Source organism: Bombina bombina, chromosome 1 (assembly GCF_027579735.1).
Source record: "Bombina bombina isolate aBomBom1 chromosome 1, aBomBom1.pri, whole genome shotgun sequence".
NCBI lineage: Eukaryota > Metazoa > Chordata > Amphibia > Anura > Bombinatoridae > Bombina > Bombina bombina.
The window spans coordinates 518627800-518647095 of NC_069499.1; the positions used below are offsets into that span (position 1 = coordinate 518627800).

Genomic DNA, 19296 nt, shown 5'->3' on the forward strand with positions numbered 1-19296 from the left:
TTAATCCCCAGTGAATCATTAAATGGGACACAATTCCCGTACATGGGAATTTATTTCTGGGCAGTTTTTTTTCATGCATGCACTTAAGATGTGAACTTAACGTTTATTAAGGAGTATAAGGGATTAATATTTTGCCCTGTATATTGAGGCTGGCTATTTCCTGAGGATATTTTAATCCTTGATTAAAAAAAAATTGTTTTATTTGGACCTAATAGGTCAAGATACGTTAAGAAGGTACGCTTTGAATCTGGTGGTGCAGTTACTTTTTTCATTTGTACTTGCGTGACTCTCCGCTCTTCCGCCTTCGTGTTCATAACGACTTGAAGAGCGGAGTTGCGTGCTGCTTGTGAGCTGGGTCTACAGTCATAAAAAGCTATTGACTATGGTAACAGACGGATAGACTCATCTCTAAGCCCTTCCTTTGATCTGGGTCCGGTTTCTAGTGGGTTATCCTGGTCCCACTGTGGTGAGTTGCCTCAGTCAGACTGAGGATATAGAGGTGGCTTATATAATCATATTCCTATTGTTCTGTAGGAGTATATTAATATAATTTACTCTTTTTGCATATTTATTTATCGTTTTTCAATTTCTGGGGGAATTATAACTCTTGCTAGAATGGACTCTGAACAAAATTTGGAAGTTAACTGAAAAATGTTTACTTTGTTTAGAGGCTCAGATAGGGCCTCATGTGCAATTTTGTTCCACATGTTTGGATAAAACTTTACAGTTTAAAGACAAGATTTTTCCTCCTGAGTCTGTCTCCCAGGATAATGTTGTCCATGCCATGCCTCATCTTTCTCCTCAAAGGTCCCATACTGTTTCACATGCAGTGCCCTGCGGATCCTCTCAACATCCTCCTGGGAGTGTTTGTTTACCAGGAGATTTTGCTGCTCAGATAATGTCCACTGTTACAGCAGCCTTATCAGCCTTTCGTGTTGCTGGTAAGCGAAAGGGGAAATCCAAAAATATTACTGTTAGCAAGGGTTCTGACTCAGCTAAGGCTGCTTTAGTCAGTCTTTCTCAGTTGTCTGATGAAGATGATACCTCAGTGGCTTCTGAGGGTGAGATATAAGATTCTGAGATTGTAGTGACCAATTCTGCAGATTCAGAGGAGGTTAATTTTAGATTTAAGTTACTCCGGTTACTTTTGAAAGAGGTACTTGCTACTTTGGAAGATTCTGACTCGTCTGTCGCTAAGAATCCAAAAAAGTCATTAAACATAACAGGGTATATGATGTACCTTCAGCTGTGGAAGGGTTTCCAGTTCCAAACTGTATGTCAGATGTCAGATATATCTCAGGCATGGGATAAACTAAGGATTCCTTTTTCCCCATCCTCTGTTTTTAAAAAAGGTTTCCTGTTGCTGACTCTATATGTGACTCGTGGCGCACGGTGCCCAAGGTAGAGGGAGCTATCTCTACTCTTGCCAAGAGAACTACTATTCCTATTGAGGATAGTTGTTCTTTCAAGGATCCCATGGATAAGAAGGTTGAGGCTTTTTAAAAAAAAGATGTACATTCATTGGGGATTAAAGTGGCAACCTGTTGCTAGTATTGCTACAGTTGCGGTGGCAGCATATTATTGGTGCAATGACTTATCTGATCTAATCTCAGAGGAGACTACTATAGAGGAGATCCAGGACAAGATCAGGGCTCTCAAGCTGGCCAATACTTTTATTTGCAATGCCAACATGCAAGTGCTTAGACTGGGAGCTAAGATCTCTGGCTTCACTGTTCTAGCTCACAGAGCTCTGTGGTTAAAATTTTGGTCTGCAGATGTCACATCCAAGTCCAAACTTCTATCTTTGCCTTATAAGGGCAAAACCTTATTTGCTCCTGGTCCTGCTGAAATAATTTCCGAAATTACATGTGGAAAGGGATATTTCCTACCTCAGGATAAAAAGAATAGACCTTAGGGTTGACAGAATTCTAATTTTCATTCCTTTTGTAACTTTAAGGGACAAAAGTCTCTCTCCTCCTCTTCCAAGCCGAAACAATCCCAAATCTTCTTTGAGGTTCAGTCAGCCTTGGAATAAAGGGAAGCAAGCTAAGAAACTTTCCGTTGATTCTAAATCGGCATGAAGGGACCACCCGATCCAGTCTTGTATCAAGTGGGGAGCAGGGTCTCGTTTTTTTTTTTTTTTTTTGGCAGGCTTGGATACTGGATGTCCCAGATCCTTGGGCCGTAGACATAGTATCGCACAGTTACAGAATAGGTTTCAAATCTTGTCCTCCCAGGGTCAGATTTCTCCTATCAAGGTTATCTGCAAACCAGGTAAAGAGAGAGGCCTTCTTCAACTACCTATCTTCCCTGGGAGTGATTATTCCAGTTCCCTTAGAGGAACAGGCTCTAGGATTCTATTCAAATCTATTTTTGGTTCCCAAAAAGGAGGGAACTTTCCGTCCCATCCTAGACTTAGTGTCTCAACAAATTCCTCAGGGTTCCGTCCTTAAAAATGGAGACCATTCGTTCCATTCTTCCCTTGGTACAAGAGGGTCAGTTCATGATGACAATAGATCTGAAGGTCGCGTATCTTCATGTTCCCATTCATAGGGATCATCACCAGTATCTGAGGTTTGCTTTTCTGGACAAACATTTACAGTTTGCTGCCCTTCCTTTTGGCCTTGCTACGGCTCCCAGAATTTTCACAGATTCTGGGGGCTCTTTTGGCAGTGGTCAGATCTCAGGGAATTGCAGTGGCGTCTTACCTGGATGACATTTTGGTTCAAGTGTCATTTTTTCATCTAGCAACATCTCATACAGAGATGTTGTTGTCTGTTCTACGTTCCCACGGATGGAAAGTGAATCTGGAAATGAGTTCCCTTGTACCAGATACAAGGGTGTGTTTCTTAGGGACAATTATAGATTCCCTGTCCATGAAGATTTTCCTGACAGAAGTAAGAAAATCCAAACTTCTTGCTTCGTGCCTTTCTCTCCAGTCTGCTATTCGTCCATCAGTGGCTCAATGCATGGAGGTGATTGGTCTGATTGCTTCCATGGACATCATTCCTTTTGCTTGATTCCATCTGAGACCTCTGCAGCTATGCATGCTCAGTCAATGGGACGGGGACCACTTAGATCTCTTGCAGAAGATAGCTCTGGATGCCTCAACAAGAGACTCTCTATCGTGGTGGATTTCCCAGGACCATCTGTCTCTGGGCACATGCTTCCTAAGACCTTCCTGGGTGATTGTGATGACGGACGCCAGCCTATTAGGCTGGGGAGCATGCACAGTTGCAGAGGTCGGATGCCAGCTTCAGGCTCATAAGCCTGTTACTCACATAATTTACCATAATGTGTGGCGTAAATACCTTTTATTGGTGTGATTCGAAGGGTTTCTCTTGGAGCAGTGTAAGGGTACCCCAAATTTTGTCTTTTCCTCATGAGGGCCTGGAGAAAGGCTTGTCAGTCAGCATTCTGAAGGGTCAGATTTCTGCACTGTCTATTCTTTTGTACAAACATCTGGCATATCTGCCAGATGTTCAATCTTTTGTTCAGGCCTTGGTCGGAATCAGGCCTGTGTTTAAACCTGTTGCTCCTCCTTGGAGCCTTAACCTTGTTCTTAAAGTTTTGCAGCAGGCTCAGTTTGAGCCGATGCATTCAGTTGATATTAAATTGTTATCTTGGAAAGTTGTGTTTCTTCTTGCTGTTTCTTCTGCTTGCAGAGTTTTCGAGCTTTCGGCTCTGCAGTGTGATTCCCCTTACCTAATTTTTCATGCGGATAAGGCAGTCCTTTGTACTAAGCTGGGATTTCTTCCTAAGGTAGTATCAGATCACAATATCAATCAGGAAATTGTTGTTCCTCCTTTTTGTCCCAATTCTTCTCAGAAGGAACGTCTGTTGCATAACCTGGACGTTGTGCGTGCTCTAAAAGTTTACTTTCAAGCAACTAAAGATATTCATCTGCCCTGTTTGTTGTTTTCTCTGGTAAGCGTAAGGGTCAGAAGGCTACTTCTACTACTTTTTCTCTCTGGTTGAGAAGTGTTATCCAGTTCGCTTATGAGACAGCTGGACAACAACCTCCTGAGAAAATTACGGCTCATTCCACTAGAGCTGCCTCTTCTTCCTGGGCTTTCAAAAATAAAGCTTCTGAGGAGCAAATCTGCAAGGCGGCTACTTGGTCCTCATTGCATACCTTTTCCAAATTCTACAAATGTCATTCTTTTGCCTTGGCTGAGGCTTCCTTTGGGAGAAAAGTTCTTCAAGCGGTGCTGCCTTCTGTTTAGGTCCGTCTGTCTTGTTCTCCCTCCCTTTCATTCTGTGTCCTCTAGCTTGGGTGTTGGTTCCCACTAGTAATTGGAATGAAATTGTGGACTCTCCATGCTATTGGAAAGAAAACAAAATTTATGCTTACCTGATACATTTCTTTATTTCCTGGCATGGAGAGTCCGCGAACCGCCCTTATTTAAATTTAAGACGGCAGTTTTTGGTACAAACCTCAGGCACCTCTATACGGTTGTGTTGTCATCGTTTTCGAATTTCCTTCGGCCAAATGAATGGGTATTATGGGTAAGAGAAGTGACACTTAACAGCTCTGCTGGGGTGCTCTTTGCCCTCTCCTTCTGGCCAGGAGTTAAATATCCCACTAGTAATTTAAATGAAATTGTGGACTCTCTCTATGCCAGGAAAGAAAGAGGGAAGCATACATTTTGTTTTTCTATTACAGGAATGGAGTTTCAGCTGGACTTTTGTCCTTTCTTCATCTGCTGTAATAATTCAGAGGGAAGAAAACAAATTCTATTATTCTGCTATTTTGCATCTCACAAATAATAGTTTCCTTTCATTCAAAGTCTGCTGTACATTTCTTTTTGGCCTTTTTCTAAATCAAAATAATGTGTTGCATTAGGACCATTGATGCATCAAATCCAGTGTTACAAATTGACAGCATGATTATTAAGACCTTCCGACTACAGTTCATTTGTCATTATATCCTTTTTAATTTTGATAATTTGGCACAGTGCCTCCAGGGTGCATATTAGTTTTTCAAAGTTGCTTGTGGTTATGCACAATGGTTAGTTGATAAGTTTTTTTGTTTTGTTTTTTTGCTCGAAGGTTTTTGTAGTTTAAACTTTTTCTAGTATAACTTGGCTCTGGAGCCTTATATATCAAACTTTTTCAGGTTTTGGCTCATATCCTTCCTTCCAAGAATATCAATGCCATTTTCGGACCTTTACTTGTTTTGTTTTTTTAGTAGCATTTATGGAAACACCATTTGCATCACTTGGGAGAGGTCCCTTACTCTAAGATGGTTTCTTTCTGTGGCCATTATGTCAGTCAGAATTTCAAGTTCTGAATTTAAAGTATTATCATTTATTTTCTTCAGGACAAAACTATTTTTCCGCACTGATTCTGACTACTTGTTTTGAATGGTTGAAGATCTTTAAAGAATCTGGTTACATTTCTTTTGTTCAGATACACAGGAGGCATATTTATTGGTTGATATATATTTGTATAAAGAGCACAGTTTTTATGTGAATATGATTTTGTCATCATTTTTTAGATCTTTGAGGAAACTTCTGAGTTTTTTTTATTTTTATATCTGTATGATTTTTCCCAGACTATTTCCAGAGCATATAAGTAGAAGGTAGTATGTTTTGGATAGTTTATTTCCCATGAGTACCGCTGCAGTATTTTGGACTTTTGAGACAGATGCTATAACTGAGATGTTTTTACAATGGTCAAGTCTTATCTGGTCTTATCATACATTTGTTTCTCAGTATAGAATTAACCTGCACCAATATGCTAGGTTTTGGTTTCAAAATTGTTTTCCATGCAGTCTTAAAGTGAATGTAAATTTTGATGCTAAAGTGCCCGGTTTTTAAAACTTTGATTAAAAACAGGGGCACTTTAATTCATCAATATTTGAATTTCACTCCTGTTGTGAAAAAAAACTTACCTTTTAATCTTCACAGCAGCTCCAGCTTCCTCCACCTGTTTCAAAGCCTCTTCCTGGGTCTAAAATGAGGTATCTGGCTTCCTCCAATCACAGCAGTGAATCAGACACTGAATCCCCCGGGGGGGAATCTGTGATTGGAGGATGACCTATCAATCATTTCTGACATCAGAAATGGCTTGTGAGACCGGAGAAAGCTGTAGCTGCTGTGAAGATTAAAAGGTAAGTTTTTTGTCACAACAGGAGTGAAATGTAAATTTTGATGAATTAAAGTGCCCCTGTTTTTAATCAAAGTTTTAAAAACCGGGCACTTAAACATCAAAATTTACATTCACTTTAATTTTTTTTTTTTTTTTTTTTTTAAATTCATCTTTTTATAAAATGATTACTGCTTTATATTTTGTTCACTGGTAATACCACAGAAGAATCTAGATAACTAGAAATTAACACCAAAATATAAGAACTTTAAACCTCTTAGCCAATATACTTGTGTAGTACTTACCAGGCTCCCTACCCCTTTTTCCTAGTCCACCTATTTTGGCTGGACGTCTCTAGGAAGAGGGAGGGTTTGTGCTTGAGGGTTGCCTCTTAAAGGTTACTAGGGGAGTGGGCAGTTCTGGTAAGTATTACCCAGGGATATGGGCCAAGATATAGAAATGGCTTTGCTTTATTTTGGTGTTAATTTCTAGTTATCTGTGCACCATGAGAAGTTTGACAATAGTTTCTTATCTTTTACTTAATTTTCAAAATATGAATTCCTGAAATAAGAGTTAAAATGTTTAAAAAAAATATTTTTTTTAAATTCCATCATTTGTGATTCCACGTTATCTTTATTTTTCAAATATGTTCCTTGTCTGGTTTTTAAAATCTCCTATGTAAGCGTTGCTGTTACAGAAGCATTAGTTATTCTGTTGTGAAGAGCTTATTTCCCAGCAGCAATGCCTGAACCAGCAAGCCAGCGCCTAAGAAGGGCTCCAAGAAAACTGTAACAAGTTTCATTTCATAAAGAGTTAACTCTTTTTTTTCAGCTTTTAGAAACTATTGTCTAATCACCTCTGGAGCCAGACTGCTAATTGATAAGATGAACTTGTAAACTTGTTATCTTAAGTACTGTAATCCTATCGTGGCCTGTCAAAGGACAGTGCTCTCTATCTAAATGTGTGATGGGGGATTTTGTGCTTCCCCCCCTCTCCCCCTGGGAGTGCCCTGTGTGCATGTAACCTTAATAAAAAGCAGGCTGGGCATCCCAGTCCTGAGTTCTTGTTTGACCCTCAATCGCAGCGTTGACTCGTTTTTGTGGGCAGAAGGGTATCCTAGCTGTACTGCAGCTAAGGGAGATTATTCTATATTTGCGAGACTCATATAGAATACTATGGAAAGCAGCTTCTCCCCTCTTTAGCAATAGGGATCCAGGCTACTAAGCGGTCCATCTCTCAGCGAGACTAAGGGTAACCGTAACAGTTGCATTGTACCATTTGTACTATTTTATGTAGCCAGCACAACCCATAAAGTCCAACAAAGATTATCGATTAATTGGCGGGTTCGATGACTAGAGCTGAAGCTATTTCATTTATGAAAGATGTATTGAAATGTTGCTAACTGGAATTTAATAGCACTTTAGTTCACAAAATTGCATGTTTTTGTATTCTTATTTAGGTAAATAGCATCATCACATGTTTTTCTATATCTGCAAATAGTCCAGTCATTTGGTTTGTTTTATAGTACAACAAGACAAATGGGGCATAACATGTCTACTGCATTTAATATTCTAGCTTCTGTAACTGGAGTTCAGTTTATATAGATTGCCTGCTCTTTATGATCAAGCAGATTAATGCCTTTAAACATTAATTTTGATTCTATTTGCAAAAGGCTTTTTACATTCACCCATTCAATTGTCCCATGGCAAAATTCAGTTTATTTGGTATCTTTTTATAGTTCTATTTTTTAATTTAGCTTGTTGTAGGTGTATACTGAATGTTTGTGTTCCTTTTATAGGTTTCAGTCAGAGAGAGAGAGTGGAGATCGCAATTTTGCAATTGGATATTATCTGAAAGAAAAAAAGGTAGTTTGATTTCTACAAACATGTAACTACGTTTTGTAACTTGTATTTGTTGGTTCAGTCACTTTAAATGGATGAAATAGTTTTGTCTTCAATTAATATCAGAATTATGTTAAAGTATAAAATAAAATGCGCTATTTACAGTGGGAAACATTAAAATATTGGCTTAGGACAGGGTTGTTCAAGTGTAAAAGAAAATGTTTATCTTACTATTGGCTAGATTACGAGGTTTGCATTATGAGGGCTGCGGTGCTAACTTGCAAGTTATTTGCACCCCTCACTTCCCTACAGCGCTGGTATTACAGGTTTATAAAAAACCCGGCGTTAGGCAAGAAGTGAGCGTAAAGCAAAATTGAGCTCCATACCGCACTCCAATACCAGCGCTGCTGAAAGCTGCGGTGAGCTGGTTTTACTTGCTTGTGCACGATTTCCTCAGACATCAATGGGGAGAGCCGTATGAAAAAAAAGTCTAACACCTGCAATAAAGCAGCGTAAAGCTCAGTAACGCAGCCCCATTGATTCCTATGGGGAAACTAAATTTATGTTTACACCTAACACCCTAACATGAACCCAGAGTCTAAACACCTTACACTTACTAACCATCTTACACTTATTAACCCCTAATCTGCCGCCCCTGACATCGCCGACACCCACATTATACTTATTAACCCCTAATCTGCTACCCCCGACATCGCCGCCACTATAATAAACATATTAACCCCTAAACCACCGCTCTCCCGCCTCGCAAACACTATTTAAATATTATTAACCCCTAATCTGCCGCCCCTAACATCGCCGCCTACCTAAATTTATTAACCCCTAATCTGCCGCCCCAACCTTGCCGCAACTATACTAAATGTATTAACCCCTAAACCTAAGTCTAACCCTAACACCCCCTAACTTAAATATAATTACACTAAATCTAAATAAAACCTACTATCATTACCTAAAAAATTCCTGTTTAAAACTAAATACTTACCTATAAAATAAACCCTAAGATAGCTACAATATAACTAATAGTTACATTGTATCTAGCTTAGGTTTTATTTTTATTTCCCAGGCAAGTTTGTATTTATTTTAACTAGGTACAATAGTAGGTAAATAGTTATTAACTATTTACTAACTACCTAGCTAAAATAAATACAACTTTACCTGTAAAATAAAACCTAACCTGAGTTACACGAACACCTAACCTTACACTACAATTAAATAAATTACCTAAATTAAATACAATTACCTAAATTACAAAGAAACAAACAAACAATAAATTACACAAAATAAAAAAAGACATTATCAGATATTTAAACAAATTAACCTGATCTAATAGCCCTATCAAAATAAAAAGAAAACCTAGCCTAAACTACCAATAGCCCTTAAAAGGGCCTTTTGCGGGGCATTGCCCCAAAGAAATCAGCTTTTACCTGTAAAAAAAAAAAAAATTACAAACAACCCCCCAACAGTAAAACCCACCACCCACACAACCAAACCCCCCAAATAAAATCATATCTAAAAAAACCTAAGCTCCCCATTGCTCTGAAAAGGGCATTTGGATGGGCATTGCCCTTAAATAGCATTTGGCTCTTTGGCTGCCCAAAAGCCCTAATCTAAAAATAAAACCCACCCAAAAAACTCTTAAAAAAAAAAAACACTAACCCCCAAAGATCCACTTACAGTTTTGAAGAGTGGACATCCATCCTCAACGATGCCGTGAGAAGTCTTCATCTAAGCGGCAAGAAGTCCTCAACGAAGCCGGGAGAAGTCTTCATCCAAGCCGGCAGAAGTGGTCCTCCAGACGGGCCGAAGTCTTCATCCAGACGTCATCTTCTATCTTCATCCATCCGGCGTGGAGCGGCTCTATCTTCAAAACATCCGGCGCGGAGCATCCTCTTCATCCGACGACTAACGACGAATGAAGGTTCCTTTAAATGACGTAATCCAAGATGGTGTCCCTTGAATTCCGATTGGCTATCTATCAGCCAATCGGAATTAAAGGTGAAAAAATCCTATTGGCGGATGCAATCAGCAAATAAGATTGAGCTTCAATCCTATTGGCTGATCCAATCAGCCAATAGGATTGAGCTCGCATTCTATTGGCTGATTGATCAGAATTCAAGGGACGCCATCATGGATGACGTCATTTAAAGGAACCTTCATTCGTCGTTAGTCGTCAGAAGAAGAGGATGCTCCGCGCCGGATGTCTTGAAGATGGAGCCACTCCGCGACGGATGGATGAAGACTTCTGCCCGTCTGGAGGACCACTTCTGCCGGCTTGGATGAAGACTTCTCCCGGCTTCGTTGAGGATGGATGTCCGCTCTTCAAAACTGTAAGTGGATCTTCGGGGGTTAGTGTTAGGTTTTTTAAAGAGTTTTTTGGGTGGGTTTTATTTTTAGATTAGGGCTTTTGGGCTGCAAAAGAGCTAAATGCCATATTAAGGTCAATGCCCATCCAAATGCCCTTTTCAAGGCAATGGGGAGCTTAGGTTTTTTAGATATGATTTTATTTGGGGGGTGTGGTTGTGTTGGTGGTGGGATTTACTGTTGGGGGGTTGGTAAAAGAGCTGATTTATTTGGGGCAATGCCCCGCAAAAAGGCCCTTTTAAGGGCTATTGGTAGTTTAGTTCAGGCTAGGTTTTTTTTTTATTTTGATAGGGCTATTAGATTAGGAGTAATTAGTTTAAATATCTGATGTCTTTTTTTATTTTGTGTAATTTAGTGGGTTTTTTTTGTAATTTAGGTAATTGTATTTAATTTAGGTAATTTATTTAATTGTAGTGTAAGGTTAGGTGTTAGTGTAAGACAGGTTAGGGTTTATTTTACAGGTAAATTTGTATTTATTTTAGCTAGGTAGTTAGTAAATAGTAGATAGAATAGTAACTATTCTACCTAGTTAAAATATATACAAACTTGCCTGTAATTAAAAAATAAACCCTAAGCTAGCTACAATGTAACTATTAGATATATTGTAGCTAGCTTAGGGTTCATTTTATAGGTAAGTATTTAGTTTTAATTAGGAATTATTTAGGTAATGATAGTAGGTTTTATATAGATTTATTTTAATTATATTTGTTAGGGGGTGTTAGGGTTAGGGTTAGACTTAGGTTTAGGGGTTAATAACTTTAGTATAGTGGCGGCGACGTTGGGGGCGGCAGATTAGGGGTTAATAACTGTAATGTAGGTTGCAGCGATGTTAGGGACAGCAGATTAGGGGTTAATAATATTTAACTAGTGTTTGCGAGGCGGGAGTGCGGCGGTTTAAGGGTTAATGTTTATTATAGTGGTGGCAATGTCCGGAGCGGCAGATTAGGGGATAATAATTTTATTTTAGTGTTTGCGATGCGGGAGGGCCTAGGTTTAGGGGTTAATAGGTAGTTTATGGGTGTTAGTGTACTTTTTAGCACTTTAGTTATGAGTTTTATGCTACAGCTTTGTAACGTAAAACGTAATAACTACTGACTTTCAGTTTACGGTATTGATCTTGGTGGTATAGGGTGTACCGCTCACTTTTTGGGGCAAACTCGTAATACTGGCGCAAAGGAAGTCCCATTGAAAAAGGACTTTACGCAAATTGCGTACGTTCATTTGCGTTAAAGGGACATTAAACACCTGATAAAAATTGCTGAAACCTACTTTTTCTTATTAAACAAAATAAAGTAATCACTGCTGCCTATTTCATCTGTTCCTCTTAGCCCAAACTTTTGAAGGAGATTGTTTTAAAATACAGTGTTGAGGCAGTGCTTGATTTCCTATGTAAGCTGCCATATTGTAGCGTGCGTTACAGGGCTCAGTAGTCACATGATACACACACCATATTATCTATGCATACACAGTACTTAGAGGAAGGAATCACATCTCTCTCTCCCTGCAGCGTGTGAGCTGCAGTGTCTGAAAAGTTATTTCTCAGTGAGGGTATAAATATATTTCATTTCCCTGTTAATGTATATAAAACATGTTATGCAGAAATTTAAATAAAATACTTATAACTTCTGTGTTTATGTTTTTAACCCCCCCCCCCCACACACAGGTTTTTTCTCTCCTCAAACTCTGTCCGTAAAGTTTTATGCTCAGTAAGCACTTACCAGAGCCGGTTCCTGTGTTATTATTGTAAAATAAATCACTAAGGTCTGACACCCAGCATAAGACGTTTAGCAAGGATCGTATGCATTATCTAGCAGTGTGATCACTAGATAGATAATGCATACGATCCTTGCTAAACGTCTTATGCTGGGTGTCAGACCTTAGTGATTTACATTCAGGAGGAGAGGTCATGAAAAGAAGAAGTCTTTTGAACTAATGATATGCAGCATGCAGTCCGTGGGAGCTTCCTCCTCCCTATCCCCCTCCCTCCCAGAGCAGTCAAAAGTTTTACAATAATAACACAGGAACCGGCTCTGGTAAGTGCATACTGAGCATAAAACTTTACGGACAGAGTTTGAGGAGAGAAAAAACCTGTGTGTGGGGGGGGAGTTAAAAACATAAACACAGAAGTTATAATTATTTTATTTAAATTTCTGCATAACATGTTTTATATACATTAACAGGGAAATGAAATATATTTATACCCTCACTGAGAAATAACTTTTCTGACACTGCAGCTCACACGCTGCAGGGAGAGAGAGATGTGATTCCTTCCTCTAAGTACTGTGTATGCATAGATAATATGGTGTGTGTATCATGTGACTACTGAGCCCTGTAACGCACGCTACAATATGGCAGCTTACATAGGAAATCAAGCACACTGCCTCAACACTGTATTTTAAAACAATCTCCTTCAAAAGTTTGGGCTAAGAGGAACAGATAAAATAGGCAGCAGTGATTACTTTATTTTGTTTAATAAGAAAAAGTAGGTTTCTTTCATGTAATTAGCAAGAGTCCATGAGCTAGTGACGTATGGGATATACATTCCTACCAGGAGGGGCAAAGTTTCCCAAACCTCAAAATGCCTATAAATACACCCCTCACCACACCCACAAATCAGTTTTACAAACTTTGCCTCCTATGGAGGTGGTGAAGTAAGTTTGTGCTAGATTCTACGTTGATATGCGCTCCGCAACAAGTTGGAGCCCGGTTTTCCTCTCAGCGTGCAGTGAATGTCAGAGGGATGTGAGGAGAGTATTGCCTATTTGAATGCAATGATCTCCTTCTACGGGGTCTATTTCATAGGTTCTCTGTTATCGGTCGTAGAGATTCATCTCTTACCTCCCTTTTCAGATCGACGATATACTCTTATATATATATATACCATTACCTCTGCTGATTTTCGTTTCAGTACTGGTTTGGCTTTCTACAACATGTAGACAAGTGTCCTGGGGTAAGTAAGTCTTATTTTCTGTGACACTCTAAGCTATGGTTGGGCGCTTTTTTTATAAAGTTCTAAATATATGTATTCAAACATTTATTTGCCTTGACTCAGGATGTTCAACATTCCTTATTTTCAGACAGTCGGTTTCATATTTGGGATGATGCATTTGAATCAATCATTTTTTCTTACCTTAAAAAATTTGACTTTTTCCCTGTGGGCTGTTAGGCTCGCGGGGGCTGAAAATGCTTCATTTTATTGCGTCATTTTTGGCGCAGACTTTTTTGGCGCAAAAAATCTTTTCTGTTTCCGGCGTCATACGTGTCGCCGGAAGTTGCGTTATTTTTTACGTTCTTTTGCGCCGAAAATGTCGGCGTTCCGGATGTGGCGTCATTTTTGGCGCCAAAAGCATTTAGGCGCCAAATAATGTGGGCGTCTTATTTGGCGCTAAAAAAATATGGGCGTCGCTTTTGTCTCCACATTATTTAAGTCTCATTTTTCATTGCTTCTGGTTGCTAGAAGCTTGTTCTTTGGCATTTTTTCCCATTCCTGAAACTGTCATTTAAGGAATTTGATCAATTTTGCTTTATATGTTGTTTTTTCTCTTACATATTGCAAGATGTCTCATGTTGCATCTGAGCCAGAAGATACTTCAGGAAAATCGCTGCCTGGTGCTGGAACTACCAAAGCTAAGTGTATCTGCTGTAAACTTTTGGTAGCTGTTCCTCCAGCTGTTGTTTGTATTAAATGTCATGACAAACTTGTTAATGCAGAAAATATTTCCTTTAGTAAAATACCATTACCTGTTGCAGTTCCATCAACATCTAATGTTCAGAGTGTTCCTGATAACATAAGAGATTTTGTTTCTGAATCTATTAAGAAGGCTATGTCTGTTATTCCTCCTTCTAGTAAACATAAAAAGTCTTTTAAAACTTCTCTTTATCCAGATGAATTTTTAAATGAACATCATTCTGATTCTAATGATTCTTCTGGTTCAGAGGATTGTGTTTCAGAGGTTGATGCTGATAAATCTTCATTTCTTTCATGTAATTAGCAAGAGTCCATGAGCTAGTGACGTATGGGATATACATTCCTACCAGGAGGGGCAAAGTTTCCCAAACCTTAAAATGCCTATAAATACACCCCTCACCACACCCACGATTCAGTTTTACAAACTTTGCCTCCGATGGAGGTGGTGAAGTAAGTTTGTGCTAGATTCTACGTTGATATGCGCTCCGCAGCAAGTTGGAGCCCGGTTTTCCTCTCAGCGTGCAGTGAATATCAGAGGGATGTGAGGAGAGTATTGCCTATTTGAATGCAGTGATCTCCTTCTACGGGGTCTATTTCATAGGTTCTCTGTTATCGGTCGTAGAGATTCATCTCTTACCTCCCTTTTCAGATCGACGATATACTCTTATATATACCATTACCTCTGCTGATTCTCGTTTCAGTACTGGTTTGGCTTTCTACAAACATGTAGATGAGCGTCCTGGGGTAAGTAAGTCTTATTTTCTGTGACACTCTAAAGCTATGGTTGGGCACTTTGTTTATAAAGTTCTAAATATATGTATTCAAACATTTATTTGCCTTGACTCAGAATGTTCAACTTTCCTTATTTTTCAGACAGTCAGTTTCATATTTGGGATAATGCATTTGAATTAATCATTTTTTCTTACCTTCAAAAATTTGACTCTTTTTTCCCTGTGGGCTGTTAGGCTCGCGGGGGCTGAAAATGCTTCATTTTATTGCGTCATTCTTGGCGCGGATTTTTTTGGAGCAAAAATTATTTTCCGTTTTTTGACGTTATTTTGCGCCAAAAATGTCGGCGTTCCGGATGTGGCGTCATTTTTGGCGCCAAAAGGCATTTTGGCGCCAAATAATGTGAGCGTCTTGTTTGGCGCTAAAAAAATATGGGCGTCGCTTTTGTCTCCACATTATTTAAGTCTCATTATTTATTGCTTCTGGTTGCTAGAAGCTTGTTCACTGGCATTTTTTTCCCATTCCTGAAACTGTCATTTAAGGATTTTGATCAATTTGCTTTATATGTTGTTTTTTCTATTACATATTGCAAGATGTTCCACGTTGCAACTGAGTCAGAAGTTACTTGAGGAAAATCACTGCCCGGGGCTGGAGCTACCAAGCTAAGTGTATCTGCGATAAATTTTTGGTACCTGTTTCTCCAGCTGTTGTTTGTATTGCATGTCATGACAAACTTTTTAATGCAGATAAAATTTCCTTTAGTACTGTTATATTACCTGTTGCTGTTTCGTCAACATTTAATTTTCAGAGTGTTCCTATTAAACATAAGAGATTTTATTTTTTAAATCCATTTAGAAGGCTATGTCTGTTATTTCTCCTTCTAGTTTACATAAAAGTCTTTTAAAAACTTCTCTTTTTTCAGATGAATTTTTAAATGAACATCATCGTTCTGATACTGATAATGGTTCTTCTGGTTCAGAAGTTTCTGTCTCAGAAGTTGATGCTTTTAATCTTTGTATTTGTTCAAGATGGAATTTATTCGTTCTTTATTTAAAGACGTATTAATTGCTTTAGATATAGAGGATTCTGGTCCTCTTGATACTAAATCTAAACGTTTAAATAGGGTTTTCTCCAACATAGGTGTGTCCGGTCCACGGCGTCATCCTTACTTGTGGGATATTCTCTTCCCCAACAGGAAATGGCAAAGAGCCCAGCAAAGCTGGTCACATGATCCCTCCTAGGCTCCGCCTACCCCAGTCATTCTCTTTGCCGTTGTACAGGCAACATCTCCACGGAGATGGCTTAGAGTTTTTTAGTGTTTAACTGTAGTTTTTCATTATTCAATCAAGAGTTTGTTATTTTCAAATAGTGCTGGTACGTACTATTTACTCAGAAACAGAAAAGAGATGAAGAATTCTGTTTGTATGAGGAAAATGATTTTAGCAACCGTAACTAAAATCCATGGCTGTTCCACACAGGACTGTTGAGAGCAATTAACTTCAGTTGGGGGAACAGTTTGCAGTCCCTTGCTGCTTGAGGTATGACACATTCTAACAAGACGATGTAATGCTGGAAGCTGTCATTTTCCCTATGGGATCCGGTAAGCCATGTTTATTACGATTGTAAATAAGGGCTTCACAAGGGCTTATTTAAACTGTAGACTTTTTCTGGGCTAAATCGATTGATTATTAACACATATTTAGCCTTGAGGAATCATTTTATCTGGGTATTTTGATATAATAATATCGGCAGGCACTGTTTTAGACACCTTATTCTTTAGGGGCTTTCCCAAAGCATAGGCAGAGTCTCATTTTCGCGCCGGTGTTGCGCACTTGTTTTTGAGAGGCATGGCATGCAGTCGCATGTGAGAGGAGCTCTGATACTTATAAAAGACTTCTGAAGGCGTCATTTGGTATCGTATTCCCCTTTGGGTTTGGTTGGGTCTCAGCAAAGCAGATACCAGGGACTGTAAAGGGGTTTAAAGCTTAAAACGGCTCCGGTTCCGTTATTTTAAGGGTTAAAGCTTCCAAAATTGGTGTGCAATATTTTCAAGGCTTTAAGACGCTGTGGTGAAAATTTGGTGAATTTTGAACAATTCCTTCATGTTTTTTCGCAATTGCAGTAATAAAGTGTGTTCAGTTTAAAATTTAAAGTGACAGTAACGGTTTTATTTTAAAACGTTTTTTGTACTTTCTGATCAAGTTTATGCCTGTTTAACATGTCTGAACTACCAGATAGACTGTGTTCTGAATGTGGGGAAGCCAGAATTCCTATTCATTTAAATAAATGTGATTTATGTGATAATGACAATGATGCCCAAGATGATTCCTCAAGTGAGGGGAGTAAGCATGGTACTGCATCATTCCCTCCTTCGTCTACACGAGTCTTGCCCACTCAGGAGGCCCCTAGTACATCTAGCGCGCCAATACTCCTTACTATGCAACAATTAACGGCTGTAATGGATAATTCTGTCAAAAACATTTTAGCCAAAATGAACCCTTGTCAGCGTAAGCGTGGCTGCTCTGTTTTAGTTACTGAAGAGCATGACGACGCTGATATTAATATCTCTGAAGGGCCCCTAACCCAATCTGAGGGGGCCAGGGAGGTTTTGTCTGAGGGAGAAATTACTGATTTAGGGAACATTTCTCAGCAGGCTGAATCTGATGTGATTACATTTAAATTTAAATTGGAACATCTCCGCATTTTGCTTAAGGAGGTATTATCCACTCTGGATGATTGTGAAAATTTAGTCATCCCAGAGAAACTATGTAAAATGGACAAGTTCCTAGAGGTGCCGGGGCTCCCAGAAGCTTTTCCTATACCCAAGCGGGTGGCGGACATTGTTAATAAAGAATGGGAAAGGCCCGGTATTCCTTTCGTCCCTCCCCCCATATTTAAAAAATTGTTTCCTATGGTCGACCCCAGAAAGGACTTATGGCAGTCAGTCCCCAAGGTCGAGGGAGCGGTTTCTACTTTAAACAAACGCACCACTATTCCCATAGAGGATAGTTGTGCTTTCAAAGATCCTATGGATAAAAAATTAGAAGGTTTGCTTAAAAAGATGTTTGTTCAGCAGGGTTACCTTCTACAACCCATTTCATGCATTGTCCCTGTCACTACTGCCGCATATTTCTGGTTTGATGAACTGCTTAAGGTGCTCGATAGTGACTCTCCTCCTTATGAGGAGATTATGGACAGAATCAATGCTCTCAAATTGGCTAATTCTTTCACTCTAGACGCCTCTTTGCAATTGGCTAAGTTAGCGGCTAAGAACTCTGGGTTTGCTATTGTGGCGCGCAGAGCGCTTTGGTTGAAATCTTGGTCGGCTGATGCGTCTTCCAAGAACAAGCTACTAAACATTCCTTTCAAGGGGAAAACGTTGTTTGGTCCTGACTTGAAGGAGATTATCTCTGATATCACTGGGGGTAAGGGCCACGCCCTTCCTCAGGATCGGCCTTTCAAGGCAAAAAATAGACCTAATTTTCGTCCCTTTCGTAAAAACGGACCAGCCCAAGGTGCTACGTCCTCTAAGCAAGAGGGTAATACTTCTCAGGCCAAGCCAGCTTGGAGACCAATGCAAGGCTGGAACAAGGGAAAGCAGGCCAAGAAACCTGCCACTGCTACCAAGACAGCATGAAATATTGGCCCCCGATCCGGGACCGGATCTGGTGGGGGGCAGACTCTCTCTCTTCGCTCAGGCTTGGGCAAGAGATGTTCTGGATCCTTGGGCGCTAGAAATAGTCTCCCAGGGTTATCTTCTGGAATTCAAGGGACTTCCCCCAAGGGGGAGGTTCCACAGGTCGCAGTTGTCTTCAGACCACATAAAAAGACAGGCGTTCTTACATTGTGTAGAAGACCTGTTAAAAATGGGAGTGATTCATCCTGTTCCATTAAGAGAACAAGGGATGGGGTTCTACTCCAATCTGTTCATAGTTCCCAAAAAAGAGGGAACGTTCAGACCAATCCTAGATCTCAAGATCTTAAACAAATTTCTCAAGGTCCCATCGTTCAAGATGGAAACCATTCGAACTATCCTTCCTTCCATCCAGGAAGGTCAATTCATGACCACGGTGGATTTAAAGGATGCGTATCTACATATTCCTATCCACAAGGAACATCATCGGTTCCTAAGGTTTGCATTCCTGGACAAACATTACCAGTTCGTGGCGCTTCCTTTCGGATTAGCCACTGCTCCAAGGATTTTCACAAAGGTACTAGGGTCCCTTCTAGCGGTGCTAAGACCAAGGGGCATTGCAGTAGTACCTTACCTGGACGACATTCTGATTCAAGCGTCGTCCCTTCCTCAAGCAAAGGCTCACACGGACATTGTCCTGGCCTTTCTCAGATCTCACGGCTGGAAAGTGAACGTGGAAAAGAGTTCTCTATCCCCGTCAACAAGGGTTCCCTTCTTGGGAACAATTATAGACTCCTTAGAAATGAGGATCTTTCTAACAGAGGCCAGAAAAACAAAGCTTCTGGACTCTTGTCGGATACTTCATTCCGTTCCTCTTCCTTCCATAGCTCAGTGCATGGAAGTGATCGGGTTGATGGTGGCGGCGATGGACATAG

At 39.7% G+C, this 19296-nt stretch overlaps 1 protein-coding gene across 3 annotated transcripts in view; it reads left to right on the forward strand.

The window, feature by feature from the left end:
- Positions 1-19296, forward strand: part of GLS (glutaminase) — a 1045544-nt gene that overhangs the window by 586040 nt on the left and 440208 nt on the right. For all 3 annotated transcript variants that reach the window (XM_053698626.1, XM_053698625.1, XM_053698624.1), the window contains exon 10: positions 7889-7955. In XM_053698626.1, the coding sequence (XP_053554601.1) occupies positions 7889-7955 (67 nt within the window). The remainder of the gene's footprint in view (positions 1-7888; positions 7956-19296) is intronic.